The sequence below is a fragment of the Eleutherodactylus coqui genome, chromosome 8, assembly GCF_035609145.1.
Source record: "Eleutherodactylus coqui strain aEleCoq1 chromosome 8, aEleCoq1.hap1, whole genome shotgun sequence".
In the NCBI taxonomy this organism is placed as follows: domain Eukaryota; kingdom Metazoa; phylum Chordata; class Amphibia; order Anura; family Eleutherodactylidae; genus Eleutherodactylus; species Eleutherodactylus coqui.
The window spans coordinates 17,685,194-17,705,964 of record NC_089844.1 but is presented as its reverse complement, the minus strand read 5'-3'; the positions used below and the strand labels follow the sequence as shown (position 1 = coordinate 17,705,964).

Here is a 20,771-nt window from a genome sequence, read left to right as displayed (position 1 = left end):
GCGCGAAAATGGGAACCCGAATGTAGGCGTTAACACTGCTGTGGACTCAGCCTATTCTAGTTTACCTATTTGTTTATCCAGAAAAAAGAAGGAACCCAGAAGGTTCCAAAACCTTTTACTCACTCAATGGTAACTTTATAGAAAACCTTTAAAAAATATATATTTTCTGCTAGTTTTGGTTCATACAAGCAAATGAAAAGTAATACAACCTACATATTATGGTTTAGCACATCCATGTGGGGTGTAGATTTTTTTCTGTAGTTTTTTTTTTGCTCTTTATAGTAGATTCTGTCACCTTAACTGGAGTTCTTGTATTACAGAAACAATACCAGCAGGGCTGGGAGGATTATAAGAAGAAGGGATATGACCTCCGAGCTGATGCTATTGCAATCAAGTCCGCCAAAGCATCAAGAGCGATCGCTAGTGATGTAAGCGCTAATATAAGAGATTGTACACCCGCTTGTATATTTGTGGTCATCATATGCTAACATGGTTCAGAAACAAATAGATACTGAGGCTAAGGTTGTGCATTTTTCCCACAGTATAAATACAAAACCGGATACCGTCAGCAGCAAGGCCATCATGTTGGCTTCCGAAGCCTTGAGGATGATCCTAAATCTGTGTGGGCCATGCACGTTGCCAAGATCCAGAGTGAGCGGGAGTACAAGAAAGACTTTGAGAAGTTGAAGACCAAGTACAACAGCCCAGTGGAAATGTTGTCTGTGGTTTTGGCCAAAAACTGCCAGAAATTAGTCAGCGACATTGATTACCGTCATTACCTTCACCAATGGACCTGTCTGCCCGACCAGAATGATGTCATCCAGGCCAGGAAAGCCTACGATCTCCAGAGCGATGTACGTTGTGTTTTCCTTCCTCTCAATAGGTTCCAGATGCTTTATTACATTGAGTTGTAATATCATTGCTATTTGACTTCTCAAAGTCATACATGATGTGTCATCTCATCCGCAGTCGCTCTACAAATCTGACATGGAATGGATCCGCGGCTGCGGCTGGATTCCTAATGACTCCCTTGAGGTCAACAAAGTAAAGAAAGCTCAGGAGATCTTAAGTGAACATCACTACCGTCAGCATCCCGACACCATCAAATTTACCAGTGTTGTTGATGCTCCTGAACTCGTCCTGGCTAAGAACAATGCTCTTCAGATCAGCAATGTGAGTGATACTAACTTCATGGTATTTTCTGCCAATGGTCCACACAAGTGGAAGAATCTGTATTAAAATGTTTGTCCCGATGCTATACAATTGTGAAACATGGAACCAAATCTATGAAAACAGTAAAAGCAGCGGTACTTACTCCTCCTCAGTCCCAGCAATCCAGCACTGCAGCCCAGCAGTCTTCCAGGTCTTTGTATTAGAAGGGAAACCAGCTGCTTGCTGCAGCCAATCAGAGGCCGCAGCAGTCTAGTGCCATCCTCCTGGCATCAACACTCAGATGCTGGGAGCCATGATGCTCTCTCTATTTTATAGAATCAATGTATTTTATGGTTTGTATATATATATATATATTCACATCAGGGTCTAGCCTCTACTTGCCGTGAGCCATACATGGAGGAGGCTCATTAGCTGAGCCAGCCTCAGTGGCCAGGATCAGAGATAGCTCCAATCCTGTCCTTTTAACCATTTAGATGCCACAGTCACTGCTAAGCTTGGCATTTAAATGGCCTGACAGGGGCGGCTCACACTGTACCCCAATCAGCCCCACTTGTTGCAACCGTTCTGAGGCCTGCACTGGGCTTGCAGGCCAGACCAGGTTTTGGGTGTGCCCTTGCTTCTCCTGGAGCTGAGGGGCGTGATAGTTGCAGGAGTAACGTCAGTCAGCACCTGGTACTGAGTAGCCTAGCTCCTACATAAACAGTGCCAGCATGATCTCCTGTGCTGGTCAATCCTTCAGTTACTTGTGGACAGCGACGGAGGAACACACCTTGGCTGAAGTTCCTAGCTAAGTTCTTTTATGCTTTGTTTGGTTTTCGGTTTTGACTTTCTGTTGTGCTAGGGCTCCCCTATAGGGACTTGTCAGTGGCCCAGGCACGCATGCGGGCTTGCAGTTGTCAGAGCGGTCGGTCCGCCGAGTAGGCAGGGCCCCCTCCCGGGCTAGGGGACGATAGGGAGAGCATTCCCCTTTAGTTTTTGTTTCCTTTTGCACAGTTATGCCTTTTTTTTTTTTTTTTTTAGAGAATGCATTTCCGGAGGACGCAACACCACTGCCACGACATCTCAGGGGGCTGTTTGGTTGCCATGATAGACTAGGGTCTAGTGTGGACTCCCAGACCTGCCATGGGTTTCTTTCTGTGGCTTAACAGGATGTAGTACTGAAGTATTACAGTACATTGTACATGCAGTTTGACAATCGCAAGTTCGAGTCCCCTAGTGAGACTAGAAGACTAAAACAAAAGTAAAAATATGTTAAAGAATTTTTTTTAACTATCACCAGAAAAATTAAGATTATCAGAAAAATAATATGCAACTGCACTTTTTTTGGTCACCTCGTCTCCAATAAAAAAATTGAATGAAAATCTGTCAAAAACTTGTATGCACCCCAACATTAAACCAACAGAAATTACAACTTGTGCAGCAAAAAACAAGCCCCTCACCCAGCTCCATATGTGGAAAAATAAGAATCTTATGGGGGTCAGAAAATAGCGACAATTTTTTAAATATTTTTTTTTATTCCCAGTTCAAAATGCATAAAAAGTAGTTATATGAATTATTCATTGAAATCATACTGACTCTCAAAATAAAGTTATGGTGTCATTTTTATCACACTGTGAATGTTGTAAAAACAATAGAATATAGCGCAAATGATTGTTTTTTCCTTTTCATCTCATTTAGAAATTTTTGTTAAGTATTGCAGTACATTATACGGTACATTAAGTGGTACCTTTAAAAAATGCAACTTTTCCAGCAAACCCTCACGTGGCGCTGTCAACAGAAAAATATGATTTTTGAAAGCAGGGAGAAAAAACTTGAAAACGAAAAAATGAATAATTGCTGCAAAAGGAAGGGGTTAATAGAAGCCTCAATGTGTAATTATCTCATGCTTTCAAGATGAAAATAATTGGTGTTGAATACTGATCTACCGAGCCCGATGGGGAATTAGATGTACCTTCTAGAGATATATTGCGCCTTGTGCTTTCATTAACACGTATCTGCTTCTTCTATCAGCATATATACAGAGATGCATGGGACAAAGAGAAAACCAAATTCAGCCTTCCTTCAGACACTCCACAGATGGTCCAGTCCAAGGTCAATGCAGCAAATATCAGTGAAGTAAGTCCACTGGGGTGTAGAAAGTAAGAATAAACTTGTGGTGAATCAGCACAAGTGTCAGACGTGTATATATGTATATCCATGTATTGTTTTACAGAAACTGTACACAAAAGAATGGGATGCAGTCAAGAAGTCGTACGACATGAAATCAGATGCCGTCGCCATCCGCAGCGCCAGAGCTTCAAGAGACATTGCTAGTGATGTAAGCATTGTACCGCTTTGTGTAACTGTATGTTTGACTTATTATGACTCAATACTTGCTTCTTATAGCCCCCCCCCTAAAAAGGTCACAAATTAAACTCCCCGCCGGGCCTCATTTACTAACGAACCTTCTTGAGCCGCCAAGATATTCTGTAGCATTTTACACATCTGATGGAACATGAACTGATTATACAGGACTATACTAATAAACAGGAGTGATGGTCCTGCTCACAAGAGCTTACAATCTATGAGAAGGAAATAAATGGGACACAAGAGCTTACAATCTATGAGGAGGAAATAGGGCGGACACAAGAGCTTGCAATCTATGAGTAAATACGGGGGACACAATCCTAGAATCAATAAGGAAATAGGGGAGGACATACCTTTACAATCTATGAGGAAATAGGGGGAACACAAGAGCTTACAATCTATGAGGAAATAGGGGGAACACAAGAGCTTACAGTCTATGAGGAAATAGGGGGACACAAGAGCTTACAATCTATGAAGAAATAGGGGGAACACAAGAGCTTACAGTCTATGAGGAAATAGGGGGACACAAGAGGTTACACTCTATGAGGAAATAGGGGGACACAAGAGCTTACAGTCTATGAGGAAATAGGGGGAACACAAGAGCTTACAGTCTATGAGGAAATAGGGGGACACAAGAGCTTACAGTCTATGAGGAAATAGGGGGAACACAAGAGCTTACAATCGATGAGGAAATAGGGGGACACAAGAGCTTACAATCTATGAAGAAATAGGGGGAACACAAGAGCTTACAGTCTATGAGGAAATAGGGGGACACAAGAGCTTACAGTCTATGAGGAAATAGGGGGACACAAGAGCTTACAATCTATGAAGAAATAGGGGGAACACAAGAGCTTACAATCTATGAAGAAATAGGGGGAACACAAGAGCTTACAGTCTATGAAGAAATAGGGGGAACACAAGAGCTTACAGTCTATGAGGAAATAGGGGGACACAAGAGCTTACAGTCTATGAGGAAATAGGGGGACACAAGAGCTTACAATCTATGAAGAAATAGGGGGAACACAAGAGCTTACAGTCTATGAGGAAATAGGAGGGGGGTGCAAGAGCTTACACATTATTGTCTGGCTGACTACATATCTCCAGGGCTTACGGCCATTGCGCCTGCCCTACGGCGATTGTGCCGATGGCGATTGTGCCTGCCTTATGGCGATCATGCCTATGGCGACCGTGTCTGCTTTGCAGACCTTCAGGTATTGTATTTTTGGCTTTTTCAGTGTATAATGAAAGAGGGGGACAGAAGAGCTTACAATCTATGAGGAGATAGGGGGACCCTAGGGTTTTGCAGTAGTGAAGGCATGACGTCTCAGGAAGAGGTGTATAATTGGGTGTCATGAGCATTGAGATGGTACTGAAGGCCAAATCTGCTGATAGTTCATCCTGTAGAATGACAATAAATATGTTCTTTACAGGTAACATGATATCTTTATTTTCTCGTTTTAGTATAAATATAAAGCCACCTATGAGAAACAGAAAGGTCACTACATCGGAGCCCCCACAGCCAAGGATGACCCTAAGCTGATGTGGTTGATCAATTCTGGCAAGCTTCCAAGTGACTTAAGATATAAGCGTGATTACAACAAGACAAAGACCAAGATTAACTTACCTGTAGATATGGTGTCCATCGTAACAGCCAAGCAAGTCCAAGCAGCCGCCAGTGAGATCGATTACCGCCATTACCTGCACCAGTGGACATGCCACCCTGACCAGAACGATTGCATTCAAGCCAGGAAAGCTTACGACTTGCAGAGTGACGTACGTATATGGATGGGCATTCTCATTCATTTATGTAGGCGATTCACAGCCCACCGTAGATCAGTAGTATTACGGACTCATCAAGGCAGATCTACATTAGTTTTCAACTATATTAAGAAGTCTCCCTGGCAGGGAAGGCCCTAAGCAGTTTTTACATTAGATTCGACGCTGGGCAGATCGCGGGGTGATCCAGCTCCTCCTTTCTCTACTGGATCACTAGCGGGAAGCATTGAGAGAGTCACAGGTCTCGCTGGGTATCCGGCAGCAGATCGGTGTATCACCACAGACAGATCACATCGTTTTTTTGCTCAAGAAAACTTTTTTATTGGAGGCACTTTGGGTACCAGAAATGGCGGTATTACATCACTGAAGCATCCGGAACTGGGCTTCGTAAATGGATGGTGTAGAGTCTTTGGTAATAAGCAGCTTCTACCATGGACATGCTGCTCGGTATACTACTTGGTTTAGTAACCCTTGCTCTCTAAGATTCACAGCAGCCCTCGGGAGTATTCTGCCCGGACCAATATCTGCTGCGTCACTTACCCTTACCTGTTACTCTGCAGAACTTTATAAGCTCGGGGGTTGCTTATATACAGGAGGTACCACCTCCTTAGCTACCGCCCTGCACCATCACACCATTTCATCCAGCAACTGGAGGTACCAAATTTTTAAAGAAACCGTTACATAAAAACAAAAAAACTCACATTTTCTTATCAATAACAAAGTCCATTATTAATAAGACCAATACTATGGGGTCCATTAAAGCTCTATTACACATATGTAGCGGGAAACACATTTATTTTCTTACTTAAGTATTTAGATTTGTGATATCTTACTCTTCGATCTTCTAGAGCATCTACAAGTCAGATATGGAATGGATCCGAGGATGTGGGTGGATTCCAACTGACTCAGTGGAAGTCAAGAAAGTGAAAAATGCTCAAGACATCTTGAATGAACACCTTTACCGACAACCGCCCAGCAGCTTTAAGTTCACCAGCATCGTGGACCCTCCATCCGTCGTCTTGGCAAAGGCCAATGCTGAACAGCTCAGCATGGTATGTTGGCTTGACAATGTGGCTTGGTGTCAATTATTTAAGACAATATTGCAAAATATTACAATCTGTTAAACGTGATTTTTTTTATTTCTAAAGGCCAAATATACAGAGGCTTGGAACCAAGACAAGAGAACCATACACGTCATGCCGGACACTCCCGAAATCATGCTGTCCAAATTCAATTCTCAAAATGTCAGCAATGTAAGTGTCTGTGTGGCGTTCACGACTACATTTGTCAAGTCATGAAATTCTGAGTAATCTCACACGGCCGGTTTCTCACACTGATGAGCTATCCTCTGCTCCTCTCCTGGTCAGGACTAGATATTACATCCTGACCGGTAGAAAAGCGGGAATTGCCATAGCAGCACAGCTTTCCCATTGATTTTAATGAGCGAAGCCAGCGCTGGCAGTTCCTGTGCTGATGGCTAATCACAACATCCTGCCCGCTGCACTCACAGTGGGCCAGACAATCAGCTGATGGATAGGGATCTCGAGCGGCGGACCCCTGGCCATCAACTACTGATGGCTTAACCAGAGGATGGGTCATCAGTGAAAAAGAGGGCAGATAACCCCTCAGTGGAAAACGTTTTCTCAAGTAAGAGAAAAATTAGCCTTGAGAAAGTTCATCGGTCTGATGTACAGCGTGTAGCCTGTGGCAGCTTGCAATGTGCAAAGGGCTAACATCACATCCCAAAGGAGCATGTAGATCTGGTCCTGCTCGGGGTACAAGAATTTCTTAAGTTCTTACCCCCTTCCCACCCCATAATGCACTATTACATCATGGGAACCAAGCAGTTCCCGCGAGTTGATGTAATAGAGCAGCGCTCACGTGATTATCGCAGCTGTAAATGACAGTCTAGGTCCCACTGCAATGACCAGAATTGGAGATAACTCAAATCCTGGCTGTTAACGCCTTAGATGCTGCAGTCAGCACGTAAGCAATTATCAGAGGAAGGCAGCCCCCTCTGCCACGTCATCAGCCCTCCACAATGCATTGCCTAGTATTCGGGCCACCCTATCAGGAGAATGGATTGTGTCTTATTAGCATGTCATGTGTCCTAAACCATGCTACATAAGATGTAGACCCTCAGAGCTGTCAGCTGTCAGGGACTGCACGCTGTTGGATATACGGGTTATGCCGCTGCACACAAGGGGTCTAATATGAAGGGTAATGCATCGGCCCGTCTACAATGGTGCAAGGAGCATCGTCATTGGACAGATGATCAATAGAAGAATGTTCTATGGAGTTATGAATTGCAATACTCCATCTTCACATCAGATGGCGGTACCTGGATGTGGAGGAGCTTGGAGAACACCTTCTGGCTGAGTGCGTTTCTTTATGGTCTGGAGATGTTTTATGTAACATGGTCTTGGTCCGTTGGTTGTGATCAAAGTTCCAAGTGTCCGGCAGCACTCTTTAGTAAGTCCCATATAGGGGTGAGGTACCTTACCATGCAGAGCCACCAAACGAGGATTATGGACCTCCCAATCCCCAAGCGCAGTCCAACAATGTATGAGGTAGTGGCAGCATCAAAGGTGTAATAAAATCAATTTCTCTTTATTGCTTTTATCATGTCTTTATCATCTGTGTCGAAATGTTGCCTGTTTACAACATGGAGAAATAAAGAGAAATTGGTTTTTTTACACCTTTGATGCTGCCACTACCTCATACATTGTTGGTCCATTGGTTGTGGGGACAAGAACCATGAACTCGGAGGTGACCCTGACATTCTAGACAATAATGTGCTGCCGACAATGTGGCAATCCTCTGGGAATGGTCGGCCATACTTCCAACAAGGCAATGGGCCTTGTCACAATGTTTTACTGTGGCTTGAGAATATGGATGTTCTACATTTGGAGACCCCAACTGAACCTTACTGAACATCTTTGGGACGAACTGGAACGTTGGGTCAGGAAAGAGGAACAGCTACTGTTAGAGTATTTGTTTAATTTATTTAATACTCTAAGGCCTCATGTCCATGAGGAAAATCAGGCCCGCTACGGATTCTCCATGCAGAATCCCGCAGCGGGTCCCTCCTTTCCTGGGGACATGAGGCTAAAAATAAGATTAAACTCACCTGTCCAGACGCTGCGGATCTTCCCTCCGTCGCGGCCGGATCTTCTTTCTTCGGCCCGGCGGATGTGCTCGGCACACCGGCAGCGTGCCGCGCTCATGTGTCGGGCACATCCGCCGGGCCGAAGAAAGAAGATCCGGCCACAATGGAGGGAAGATCTGCAGCGTCTGGACACGTGAGTTTAATTCAGGTGCGGGTGTTCCGCGGATCCGGACGGCTTCCATAGGCTTCAATAGAAGCCTGCGGGACCCGCACGAAAATGGGGCATGTCGCGGTTTTTTTCCTGCACACGCAATCCGCGCCTGACGGGAAAAATGACATCCGCAGGTATTTAACTACCTGCGGGTGTCCAATGACTCCCTATGGGGCGCGGATCCGCGTGCAGGAAAAACGCTGCGGATTTTAAATAACAATTATCCCGTGGACATGAGGCCTAAGGGTATTGTAGCCTTATCAATCTGGTATGTCTAATTGTATATGCGATGCATCTAAGAAGAACACAGTGAGAGACACTCAAGTGATGTCTCCAAGCTTTTCTTCTGAAGTGTGTTTATTATTGCATGGTTCATATAGAGGAATGCAAAGCACTGATTGTCCAACTATCATAATTGGCAGAAATGTAGCATTTGTCTCCAGCATTTTGTTGCAAATTCCAGCCAAGGTCTTTTATTATGCTTGAATACATTAGTTCATTTTTCATCTTCCCAGCAAACTGGTTCAGGACCGCCTGTTCTGCTTCTGACCACTTTTACAATTCTTTTAAGTGAACTACATTAGCCCGGGGGAATAGTTGCTAGGTTAGTTACACATCCATCTTCAAAAGAACTCGCCAGACATTTGCAGGATGAATGGAGAGAAATACCAGCTTAAGTGCATCAGACTTTCGTAGAAAGTACGCCAAGAGAGTATCTGATATCATTAGGGCCTGAGGAGTCCCACTAAGTATTAACATTGGGAAATAAATACTACTTGTGATTTTTGCCTAATTCCGTTTGGTAGGATAGTGTACTAACTATTCTTTTTTTCATGCTCCTGTTCATCCTCTTACACCGATATCTCTTGTTTCAGAAACTTTACAGAGAAGGCTGGGATAAGGTGAAAATGATTTATGACCTGAAGTCTGATGCAATTGCCATCAAAGCAGCTAAAGCCTCAAGAGAGATTGCAAGTGATGTGAGTATAATGTCATGATACGCTATACTTCTACTATAATATGTTCTCGAATGCATGAATAATAAACTTTGAAACTCTTTTTCTTTGTGCTACTTTTGCAATTAGGCCAGCTTCCCGTACATCAGAGGGAAACTGATGCTGGGACTGATCTCATAGTTTTCTATGCGACAGTTTATGACATCTGGCACATCACTTTTAATGGACAGTAAAAGGTTGCATACAATGTTTTTCTGTCTACCTATGGACCAGTGCAAAAAGTGCAGCGAAATAACATCAGTTGTGTCCGGCCCTGATATGAAAACACTACACAGAGCATAACTGATATATGGGAACTCAGGCTTATGCATTTTTTAACCCAGTCTTTAGGGGGTTTTACAAGCAAAAAACTATTGATGATCTACACTCAGGATAGGTCATCAATTGTGAATGGCCGAGAACCCGCCGAAGGGGATCACTTGACTGCCCGGCCCAGATGTGCATCATAGTAGACGTCAACGGAAGTGCCTTAGCCGGCTTTACTCCCATTGAAATTAGTGGCAGCTGAATCCGGCTATTACACTTTCGGCACTTCCACCTTCGACACCCTTGACAGGCGTGGAAGTGCTATAGCTGCTTCAGCTTCCATTGAATTCAATGGGGGTGAAACCAGCTGGGGCATTTCCTGTGCCTTCTACTATGACGTATTTCCGGCCTGCTGCACTGACATCTGGGCAGACAATCAGATGATCGCCAGGGGTCCCGTGCGGTAGGTCCCAGTGATTAATTATTGATGACCTATCCTTAGGGTAGGTTATCAATAGTTTCTGCTTAGAAAACCCCTTTAACCAAATGTCTGCATTGTGAAGTTCTTGACTTGAGCTATCAAACTTGTAATGATTACCTTGTCCTCGTCTTCATTGCTTCTTGCAGTATAAATACAAGCTAGCCCATGAGAAGCAGAAGGGTCATTACGTTGGAACTCCCACAGCTCATGATGACAACAAGCTGGCCTGGTATCTGAAGGCATCTAAACTTCCCAGTGATCTGGTATACAAGAAGGACTTTGAGAAAACAAAGACTCAGATGCACCTACCTGTAGACATGGTGTCCATCACCGCAGCCAAGCTGTGTCAGACTTTGGTCAGTGATATCAATTACCGACAACACTTGCACCAATGGACATGTCTGCCGGATCAGAATGATGTCATTCAAGCCAGAAAGGCTTACGACCTCCAAAGTGATGTAAGTTACCGGGTGCAGACTTGTTTAATGGGACCTTCCCAAACCAAGTTAGAGATGACATTATTTTCATTATAAGAGAAGGTTTTTTGGTTACGAATAGTTGTTGACCTAGCCTCAGAATAGAAGATGACGGGGGTCCGCCACCTGGAAAACCCACTAATTAGAAGGAGCGGCGAATGGACAGAACTTTCATAATGCCATCCGTAGCAGAGTGGCCCAGTTTGGTAGTGCAGCTGTCTCCCATAGAAGTGAAGGTCTCCAAGAAGAAATTGGAGAAAAGTCCCCTCCTACACTGAGCAAGGTGTTACGGGGCAGCTCAGTACAGAACCGCTGCTTGTGTTAATAGGGGGGGGGGGGTGGTTTGTCTTATCTGGGTCTCCAAGAGTACAAGTGAGCTGCCATTAAAGCGCAGTCTCTCTAATGAAAATAAGAGGACTCTACTGATGTACGTAGTGTGAACCCTATACACGTATGATACGCTGTCCATATGCAATGCATTGCATATGGGCAGCATCTGCATTTCCATGTGATTCGCGGGCATGCACAGTGCCATACATGATCTCTGCCGGCAGCAGGTATGGCTGAAAAATGCTGCGGGGCAACCAGCAGCGTCGTATGCATATGGCTGTGGGCATGAGCCCTTTGTGTCCCTCTCACAGTAATGATGCCCCCGCATGACCCCCCTCAGTAATCACACACTCGTATGACCCCCTTCAGTAATAATGTCTCATATACCCCCTCTCAGTAATAATGCCCCCTGCATGACCCCTATCAGTCATAATGACTGCCTCCCTCAGTAATAATGCCCCCACATCCCCCCCTCAATAAAAATGTCTCCTTGTCTGCAGAAAAGTTATAAAAAACAGCCTATACTCACTTTTTTCTGCTCCCCATGCCTCTCTGGTCCCCCACTCATTTCCGGGTATCACAATTCCATGATCACTGTGGCCAATCCCCAGCATTGGTATGGCTGAAGCCAGTGATTGGCACAGCGATCTTGTGCAAGATAGCATAAAATCACACTGCCTGGTAGTGAGTGGGGGCCGAAGTGACGGAGGGAGCGAAAAGGGTGAGTATAGGCTATTTTTTGTTTTACTCTATTCCTGGGGAACATCTCTCCTGCCTCCTAGGGTGGCGGGCCAACCTCCAAAATCTAGAATTGTGCCACCAAATCTGAAACAAATGGGAGACATGATTGACCCAATCTGAGCCTACAGAGCAAAGCTGAAACGTGATGTGTATATAAAACCAGGAAATGTCAGCCTATCATCAGTGCTCTTGTGGTCAGTGTAAAAAGTGCAATATTTGGGGGTTTTGGATTATACATGGTCATTAGCACCCTCAGAGATCCTGTACTGTCAGAGTATAGAGTGAACAACCAGTAAATACTAGTAACCAGTAACAAATAGCACATTCATATTATGTTCTACATATTTATATTCCACTTTATTTGCAGGCAATGTACAAGTCAGACCTGGAGTGGCTCCGTGGAATCGGTTGGATGCCAAATGAGTCTTATGATGTGAAGAAGGCTAAATTTGCCCAGGACATCCTAAGCGAGGTGCAGTCTCTTCTTCTTGATTATAATACTTGATGAAAAATTACAAATGTATCGCTTTGATCACATGATGATGGTAAAAAGCAGCGCTATACTATATACTTACGGTATAAAATACTTGTCTTCCTCTTTTTATTTGCAGAACAAGTATAGAACTAAACCGGACTCCCTCCACTTCACCTCCGTCACCGACAGCGTGGATTATGTCACTGCTAAGCAGGCTGCCGATGTCCTCAATGATGTGAGTATTTCCTACATGGATTGTTACTAGACGATCTTTCAGGGTTTTTTTTGTTTAATCATTTTTTTGACCGTTTTTTTTTACATATTTTCCCGTATTTAGAACCGCTCCTTTAGGGAACTGCACTTCATAATCTCTTTGAAGCATGAGGGGATGCTTGACAGGGAGCTTGAAAATTCAGATGGGCAGCGACATTACCAACTTTTCTAAGATAACCTGGCCTTCCCCAGTCTGATGTCAGCAGCCCTCCCCAAATAACCTCGCCCCCTCACTCTTATATTAACAGCCCTCCCCAAATAACCTCGCCCCCAAACTCTGATATCACTAGCACTTTTCAGATAATTCCATCCTTTCACTCTAAAGTCCCAAGAACTCCCCAGATAACCCTGTCCCCTTCGCTCTGATGTCACCAGTTCCACACAGATAACCCCGCCTCATCACTCTGATGTCACCAGTTCTACACAGATAACCCCGCCTCATCACTCTGATGTCACCAGTTCTACACAGATAGCCTCGCCTCATCACTGTGCTGTCACCAGAACTCCCCGGATAACCCCAGCCTCATCACTCTGGTGTCATCATAACTCCCCAGATAACCCTGTCCCCTTCACTCTGATGTCACCAGTTCTACACAGATAACCCCGCCTCATCACTGTGATGTCACCAGAACTCCCCGATAACCCCTGCCTCATCACTCTGATGTCACCAGTACTCCCCAGATAACCCCGCCACCTCTCTGCACAGTTTCTGCTCTTTATATTCTTTCTTTTGTGCCATATCTAACACAGTAAATGGTCAGGTCAATCTAATCTAGTGCTTTGTTTGTAAAATAGCCTGGCATATGTATAATGGTTCGTATGACAGTTTTCTGGCATACAAAAGATGCTGCCATAAATTACAAGTCCTGGCCTATTTATGCCAACCTGTGCCACTTTTTAGTCTGACTCACAGAGGTATTGCCAGATGCGACAAATGTATGCAGAGCCTTGTGTAAGAAACGCCGTTCTAAGTAAATATGCTCCAACATCCTTTTATCAAGAATGTAATTTGTGGTTTTCTTTTAGACTAAATATCGCGCAGATTGGAACATGATTAAGCCGCACTACACTGCCGTGAGCGATACTCCTCTGCTGCTGACCGCAAAAGAGGCGGCCAAGAATGTCAATGAGGTATGTACTTATCTCTCCTCATCTAAGTTTGTTTATGTACTTATGTCTATCTATCTATTAGAGATGAGCGAATATACTCGTTTCGAGTAATTACTCGATCGAGCACCGCGATTTTCGAGTACTTCCGTACTCGGGTGAAAAGATTCGGGGGGCGGGGGGAGGTGTGGCGGAGCGGGGGGTAGCAGTGGGGAACAGGGGGGAGCCCTCTCTCTCTCCCTCTCCCCCCCACTCCCCGCTGCAACCCCCCACTCACCCACGGCGCCCCCCGAATCTTTTCACCCGAGTACGGAAGTACTCGAAAATCGTGGCGCTCGGGTGAAAAAGGGGCGTGGCCGAGTAGGTTCGCTCATCTCTACTATCTATCTTATGTCTATCATCAATCTGTCTATCTATCTATCCCATATCTATCACATATCTATCTATCTATCTATCTATCTATCCCATATCTATCTCATATCTATCACATATCTATCTATCTATCTCATATCTATCTATCTATCTCATATCTATCTATCTATCTCATATCTATCTATCTATCTATCTATCTATCTATCTATCCCATATCTATCTCATATCTATCACATATCTATCTATCTATCTATCCCATATCTATCTCATATCTATCCCATATCTATCTCATATCTATCACATATCTATCTATCCATCTCCTATCTATCTATCTATCTATCTATCTATCTCATATCTATCTATTTCATATCAATCCCATATATCTATCTCATATCTATCACATATCTATCTATGTATCTATCTCATATCTATCCATCTATCTATCATCTATTTTTCTATCTATCTATCTATCTATCTATCTCATATCTATCTATCTATCTATCTCTCTCATATCTATCTATCTATCTATCTATCTATCTATCTATCTATCATCTATCTCTCTCATATCTATCTATCTATCTATCTATCTCTCCCATATCTATCTATCTATCTATCTATCTCATATCTATCTCTCTCATATCTATCTCTCTCATATCTATCGCTCTCATATCTATCTATCTCTCTCATATCTATCTATCTCCTATCTATCTCTCTCATAGCTATCTATCTATCTATCTATCTATCGCATATCTATCTATCTATTATCTATCTATCTATCTCATATCTATCTATCTATTATCTATCTATCTGTCTATCTATCTATCTCCTATCTATCTATCTTTCTATCTATCTTTCTATCTATCTCCTATCTATCTCATATCTATCTATCTATCTATCTATCTATCTATCTATCTATCTATCTATCTATCTATCTCATATCTATCTATCTATCTATCTATCTATCTATCTATCTATCTATCTATCTCATATCTATCTATCTATCTCATATCTATCTATCTATCTATCTATCTATTATCTATCTATCTTTGTTTCACAACTAAGTTTTTTTTAATTTTCTTTCCATCCTAGAAATTGTACAAATCAGGCTGGGACAAAATTAAGGCCACCGGCTACCTATTACCCCATGATGCGGTACAGATAAAGCATTGCAAAAACAGCGGCATTGCTCAGAGCGAGGTAATCATGTCTGCTAGATATGTGTGATAATCCATCAATGTGTCATCCACAGCAGACATAATTGAAGACTCTATGTTATTATACGAGACGGGAGAACAAGACTGAACGTTCAGGTCACTTTGTAGCTTGCAGCTGACATGGTGAAGAGAAGGCCCGGAAGCGAGCGGCCATATGGCACTCAGGAGACCAGCAGTTTTCTCTATGAGGCCAAATCTACACGGCCAAGAGCGAGTTGTTGGGTGCGACTCGCATTGCACAGCACACAGACACATCATCCATATGCTGTGCGATGTGCGGCAGGCCACACATGCAAGTCCTATTTTCGTACAAAAATATGACATTCTGCATTCTTTCTATCTCTCAGCATCAATGTGAGAGAAAAACCACACAAGTAAATACACTTATTTCAAATAGTGGGTTGTATTTCTGTGCGAGTCTTGTACATCTTGTAACACACGAAAATATCAGCCTTGTAAATACCCCATGTGACAGGTAGGGTAAGTGGTGGGAACACTCTAGATATTGCAGGCCATTGGGCACATGCTTTGTGACCTGCCTTTAGAATTTGACCCTAATGTTCACTGCTATCCCTTTAAGCAGAATAATCAAAATTGGTCTTATTTTATGTACAAGTAACCGGTGCGAGACACAACGCCATTTATGGAAATACTTTACACAAGTTCAGTTAAACAAACGAGACTTTGCTAAGTGTCTGATAATGAAAGCTATGGCAGAACTGACAATGATATTAATTGGACACAGAGGAACCGGTATAGTTAGCACTGTACCCCAGTCTATGCCCTCTGAATGAGATAGACTTATACTATGTGCACAGTTTTGGAATATCGCAGTAAATTCAGGTTTTACACTGGCCAGGGGGTAAGTAGCTCCACAGATACTATTTGGAGGTGACAGCGCCCCACTTAGCAAACTTGTCCTCCAGACTCTTCACTGTATTGATAGTTGCTGCCGATCTCTGCATCACCGATGTCACCCTTTGTCCTGTTGAAATCTTGGAGCCTGCTATCAGTCACAGTAATTGGGCCACTGAAGTCTCCTCTGGCACCAGCTGAATCTGTCTCTAGAGCCTGGATTGTATATGTCTGCAAAAGCTGCTTCAGTCATCCGAGTCTCCTGCTCTCAGGTACACAGGGCTAGATGCAGGTCAGCTCTGCTGCAGCTCTCACTAGCTGAGTCTCTCTGTTTCCTGCACTCTCTGAAATTGCAGAGTTACACCAGAGACTGGAAACAGGACTTCTCTTTTATACCCGGCCCTTCAACCAATCAGAATGAACAAAGTCATGTGACCTCTCTCTAAAGTACCTGGAAGGAACATAAATACAGCAGCGTTATTCAGATATATTACATGGGCATTTAATCCCTCACATACTGTGAATAGACATTCAAACCATCACACCACTAAAGTTCTTGCTTGATTCTTTCTTTCCTTTCCTCAGAGGAAAGAAAGGATATTTTAACCATAGTGCCTGTACACTACCCCTTCCTTGCTCTTTTATGGTAGGCCAGTGCAGGGGTGCCCCAAGTCTTTATGCAGCCTGAGGCGAATTGTGAAATGGCACCCCCCTTGAAACAACAAACCAACTGATTTTACAGGCATTGAAATTATTAATAGTGTCCCCCTTAGTGTTTCTAGAATTAATAATGATCCCCATAGTGGCTCCAGTAGTAATAGTGCCCCCGTTAGTGGCCCCAGTAGAAATCGTGACCCCAATAGTGGCCCTAGTAGTAATAGTGACCCACACAGTGACCCCTATTGCCGGAAGGGAGGTGTGGACTGGGTGAATAAAATGCCTGTCGAATTGCTGCCTGGACAGCTCCCAGCTGGCAATTATCTTTTACTGTACATTAATATGACTGGTAAAAAATAATTACCCTCTGGGTGGCAACTCGCCAACCCTATGAGGTCTCAGGTTGCCTCATGATAGGGGTGCCCCTGGGCCAGTGAAATGGTTGAGCCTAAGTTGGTACTTCCTGTATTATCGAACGCTATAGGACCTTCTAAGCTGCCTACATGGTTAGTATATCTTTGACTGGTTGCTAGTGAATCTCATAAACAAAAAGTTTCACTACAATATGGTGCTCATCATTGAAATATCACTTCTCAAAACTAGATTCTAAATACTACTCCTAATTATTTTATGTTCTTGATTTCTTTTTTAGCTGAAGTACAAAGCTGATTACATCAAACAGAGAGGTCACTATGTTGGCGTTCCAAATTTTGATGCCGATCCCAAACTAAAATGGTTCAAGCATGCCAACTTGATCCAGAACGATAGAGAATACAAAAAAACGTATCAGAAGCACAAGTCAAAAGTCAATATTCCTGTTGACATGGTATCCCTCGCAACAGCCAAGCAAGTCCAAGCAGCCGCCAGTGAGATTGATTACCGCCATTACTTGCACCAGTGGACATGCCACCCTGACCAAAGTGACTGCATACAAGCCAGAAAGGCTTATGATCTGCAAAGCGATGTAAGTTATGGAGGCTTTCTTACACGTTTTACTATATAGTGCTCTATGTACTTCCACAATGACTCATCTCATTGTTTTTTACTGTAGAGTATCTACAAATCTGACCTGGAATGGATTCGTGGTTGCGGATGGGTTCCATTAGACTCTGTTGAGCATAATAAAGTGAGGAAAGCTCAAGAACTGGTTAATGAGGTTCGTATCGACAGTTTCATGCAATTTTAAAGACAGAGTAAAACCAGTTTCAGATGATCACTCAAGATGGCATTGAAAAACATGGTCTTCCAGGAGGGTGGTCCTCGTAAATAAGATGGTCAGTGGGCATATTCATACCTCCCTATGAGTGAACAACAAAAAGAGAGATAATTCTTTCAGCATGCATAGTGTTAAATGTTAGACCATGCCCCTTTTACACTAAGCCACAAGCTTTTGTTCTCTCGCTGCAATAGTGCCACTTAGTGGCCCCCTCACATTTATAGAATTCCTCAGTGACCCCCTACACACTACTAGTAGTCCTCTAAATAATAGATCCTAGTTCTTCACAGTAATAGTGATTACAGCATAGTTACCTCGAACGATCACAGGTGATGTCTCCTCAATTGGTTGCATCCATTATTTCTTCTCGATTTGGGTCCAGATCGCTATGAGTACTTCTTCCAGTCAAGACACATCTCTGCACACTCTCCCTATACTGCCACTATTCCTAATGAACCTCTCAGTAACTCCCCAATCAGAGGTCCGCAAAGTAATAATGTGCCCTCTGTGGCCCCACTTACTAATGTGCCCCTTCTGTGGCCCTACTTTGTTATAGGGCCCTCTTTGTAGTGCCACTAAGTTATAGTGCTTCCTCTGTAGCACCAATACCTATACTTCCCCCTCTGTGGCTCCACTTTCTGGCCCCATGTAGTTGTAATGCCTTCTCTTAGCCCCACTTAGTTATATCACCAACTTATAGTGCTTCCTTCTGTGGTCCCTCAGTAGTTCTCCTCTGTGGCCTCAATAGGGTATAAGTTCCTCTGGCCAACCACCAGTCCCCCCTCCCAAACCTCATTTGGTAGTATCCATCACGTTTCTTCATCCCTGAGGACTTTGTTGCCACTTTACCTTAGCTGATTCTTTCCTCCTCTCTAGCGCTGAGCGCAGTATGTCCAGAGCCAGAGAGAAAGAGTCAGGTGACGCTGTGTCCTGAGGGATGTGGAAAGATACTTACAGCAAATTGGGGTTTGCCAACGGGTGCTTGGTGGTGGAGCAGGGCATGTCTCCTGCCTTCTGGGTCAGTGGAACAACTCTCAAAATCCCAGACAATTGGGAGGCATGGATATGACAGAACTGACAATCTGGAGGAAATGAATGACTGTAAGTGCGTGTTGCTCAGTGGCGTGGAGCCATCGCTCATGACTTGTTGTTATCTTCTAGAGAGCCTATAAGAAGGACGCACAAGACAACTTCTCCAAGTACAGTCATGTGGTGGACCCACCAGCCATTGTGCTTGCAAAGATGAACAACGTCAACCAAAGTGATGTAAGTTCTCTCCACGTTAGTTATTTTGTTTCTTTTTTATTATTTTCAATTATGTGACATCCTGCCGAAAAGTATAAGGGTATTTTCAGATCTAGCAGATTTTTCCAGTTTTCTGGCATACAAAAGTTGCAATTTTGTTGCATGTGCCAAAATTGCAACTTCTTGGAGTTTTACATTGGGTGTGGCCACTTAATCAGAAATTGGGCCTAGAGCAAGGGGTCATGGCCATGCATGGCCTGTCACATTTACTGTCATTTATGCCAGAAACTAGCGTACATTATAGCAGAAACCTATACCGCTCGGAGGTGGCTTGGGTTTCCATCTGGCGCAAGTATACATTACTTTACTGGATGTCTCTGTATGGAATAGTATAATCAACTGCGCTATTCCATCGGCTTAAGAAAAAGGAATTTCACCTTTTAAAAGGACACTTTTCCGGCATCTGTCGGGTGAATGGGACCCTATGGATTTGTTTGGTGCATACACCAAATGGATATTACACATAGTGTGAATACACCCTAAGCATGGCTATTATTTTAACCATGGAACCATAGAGTGTGCTCAATAGGTCTGTCATCTATCTATTGATCGATCGATCGCAGTGATTCCCAACTGCGGCTCTTCTCTGGTTCTTCATAGGAGCCTTTAATTATGGCCATAAACATTGGTTACAATACAATATCCACACTGGCAATATTGTAGTCAAATGGTAACCTTGATGAACTGCGCTCTTCTGGATGCTGTTATATAGTACCGTATGATACCAGTGTGGCAAACTCTACATGAAAGTATTAGTAAGTGTTTGCAGTTTATGAGTTATATCTCTGTTTAATATGGCTAACATTTTTTTAATTGACCGTGGCTCCTGACCAAGGCCCGAAGGGGAATGTGGCATGCGGAGGGCGAAAGGTTGGGAACCTCTATGGTAGCTAATCTATCCTGTTTTATTCTCTTTTGTAGCTGAAATACAAAGAAACCTTCAATTTGGAGAAAGGCCATTATATCGGCTCTGCAGAAACTCCTGTAACCCAACATTCTAAGGAAATGTCCAAACTGGCCAGTGATGTAAGTACTACATGATGGACAGGAACTCTGCTCTTCCATATAAACACTGGATACTGGTTAATACTATCCTACCCTCACCAATTACAGATACCCTGGCCCACTTTTTTAATGCCCATTACATTCTGACGGAATTTATTGACATTTTTGCATTTTGTGTTATCCTGTTTTTGATTATTTGCCTCACACCTACTCCTATATTCTTTCACATCATCAGAATTGTGAGACATTTCCATTGCTGTACTAAAAGTATCCATGGAATGGCCACATTGTTAGACCCCGGCCCTCTCACGATTAGCACTTCCCTGTATGATAATTCTCCCCGTGACCCCGAAGCATAAAATCACGTGAGAAGTTTTCTTAGGATCA

General features: G+C 43.4%; 1 protein-coding gene across 16 annotated transcripts in view; it reads left to right on the top strand.

Annotated features, from left to right (window-relative positions):
- NEB (nebulin) overlaps positions 1 to 20,771 on the top strand; it is a 232,032-nt gene that overhangs the window by 116,976 nt on the left and 94,285 nt on the right. For 15 of the 16 annotated variants that reach the window (XM_066575214.1, XM_066575209.1, XM_066575217.1 and 12 more), the window contains 18 exons: positions 321 to 428; positions 543 to 854; positions 970 to 1,173; positions 3,184 to 3,288; positions 3,386 to 3,490; positions 4,981 to 5,292; positions 6,144 to 6,347; positions 6,444 to 6,548; positions 9,491 to 9,595; positions 10,505 to 10,816; positions 12,273 to 12,377; positions 12,517 to 12,615; positions 13,680 to 13,784; positions 15,222 to 15,329; positions 17,511 to 17,822; positions 17,910 to 18,014; positions 19,236 to 19,340; positions 20,301 to 20,405. In XM_066575214.1, the coding sequence (XP_066431311.1) occupies positions 321 to 428; positions 543 to 854; positions 970 to 1,173; positions 3,184 to 3,288; positions 3,386 to 3,490; positions 4,981 to 5,292; positions 6,144 to 6,347; positions 6,444 to 6,548; positions 9,491 to 9,595; positions 10,505 to 10,816; positions 12,273 to 12,377; positions 12,517 to 12,615; positions 13,680 to 13,784; positions 15,222 to 15,329; positions 17,511 to 17,822; positions 17,910 to 18,014; positions 19,236 to 19,340; positions 20,301 to 20,405 (2,916 nt within the window). The remainder of the gene's footprint in view (positions 1 to 320; positions 429 to 542; positions 855 to 969; positions 1,174 to 3,183; positions 3,289 to 3,385; positions 3,491 to 4,980; positions 5,293 to 6,143; positions 6,348 to 6,443; positions 6,549 to 9,490; positions 9,596 to 10,504; positions 10,817 to 12,272; positions 12,378 to 12,516; positions 12,616 to 13,679; positions 13,785 to 15,221; positions 15,330 to 17,510; positions 17,823 to 17,909; positions 18,015 to 19,235; positions 19,341 to 20,300; positions 20,406 to 20,771) is intronic. The other variant, XM_066575225.1, reaches the window with a different exon arrangement.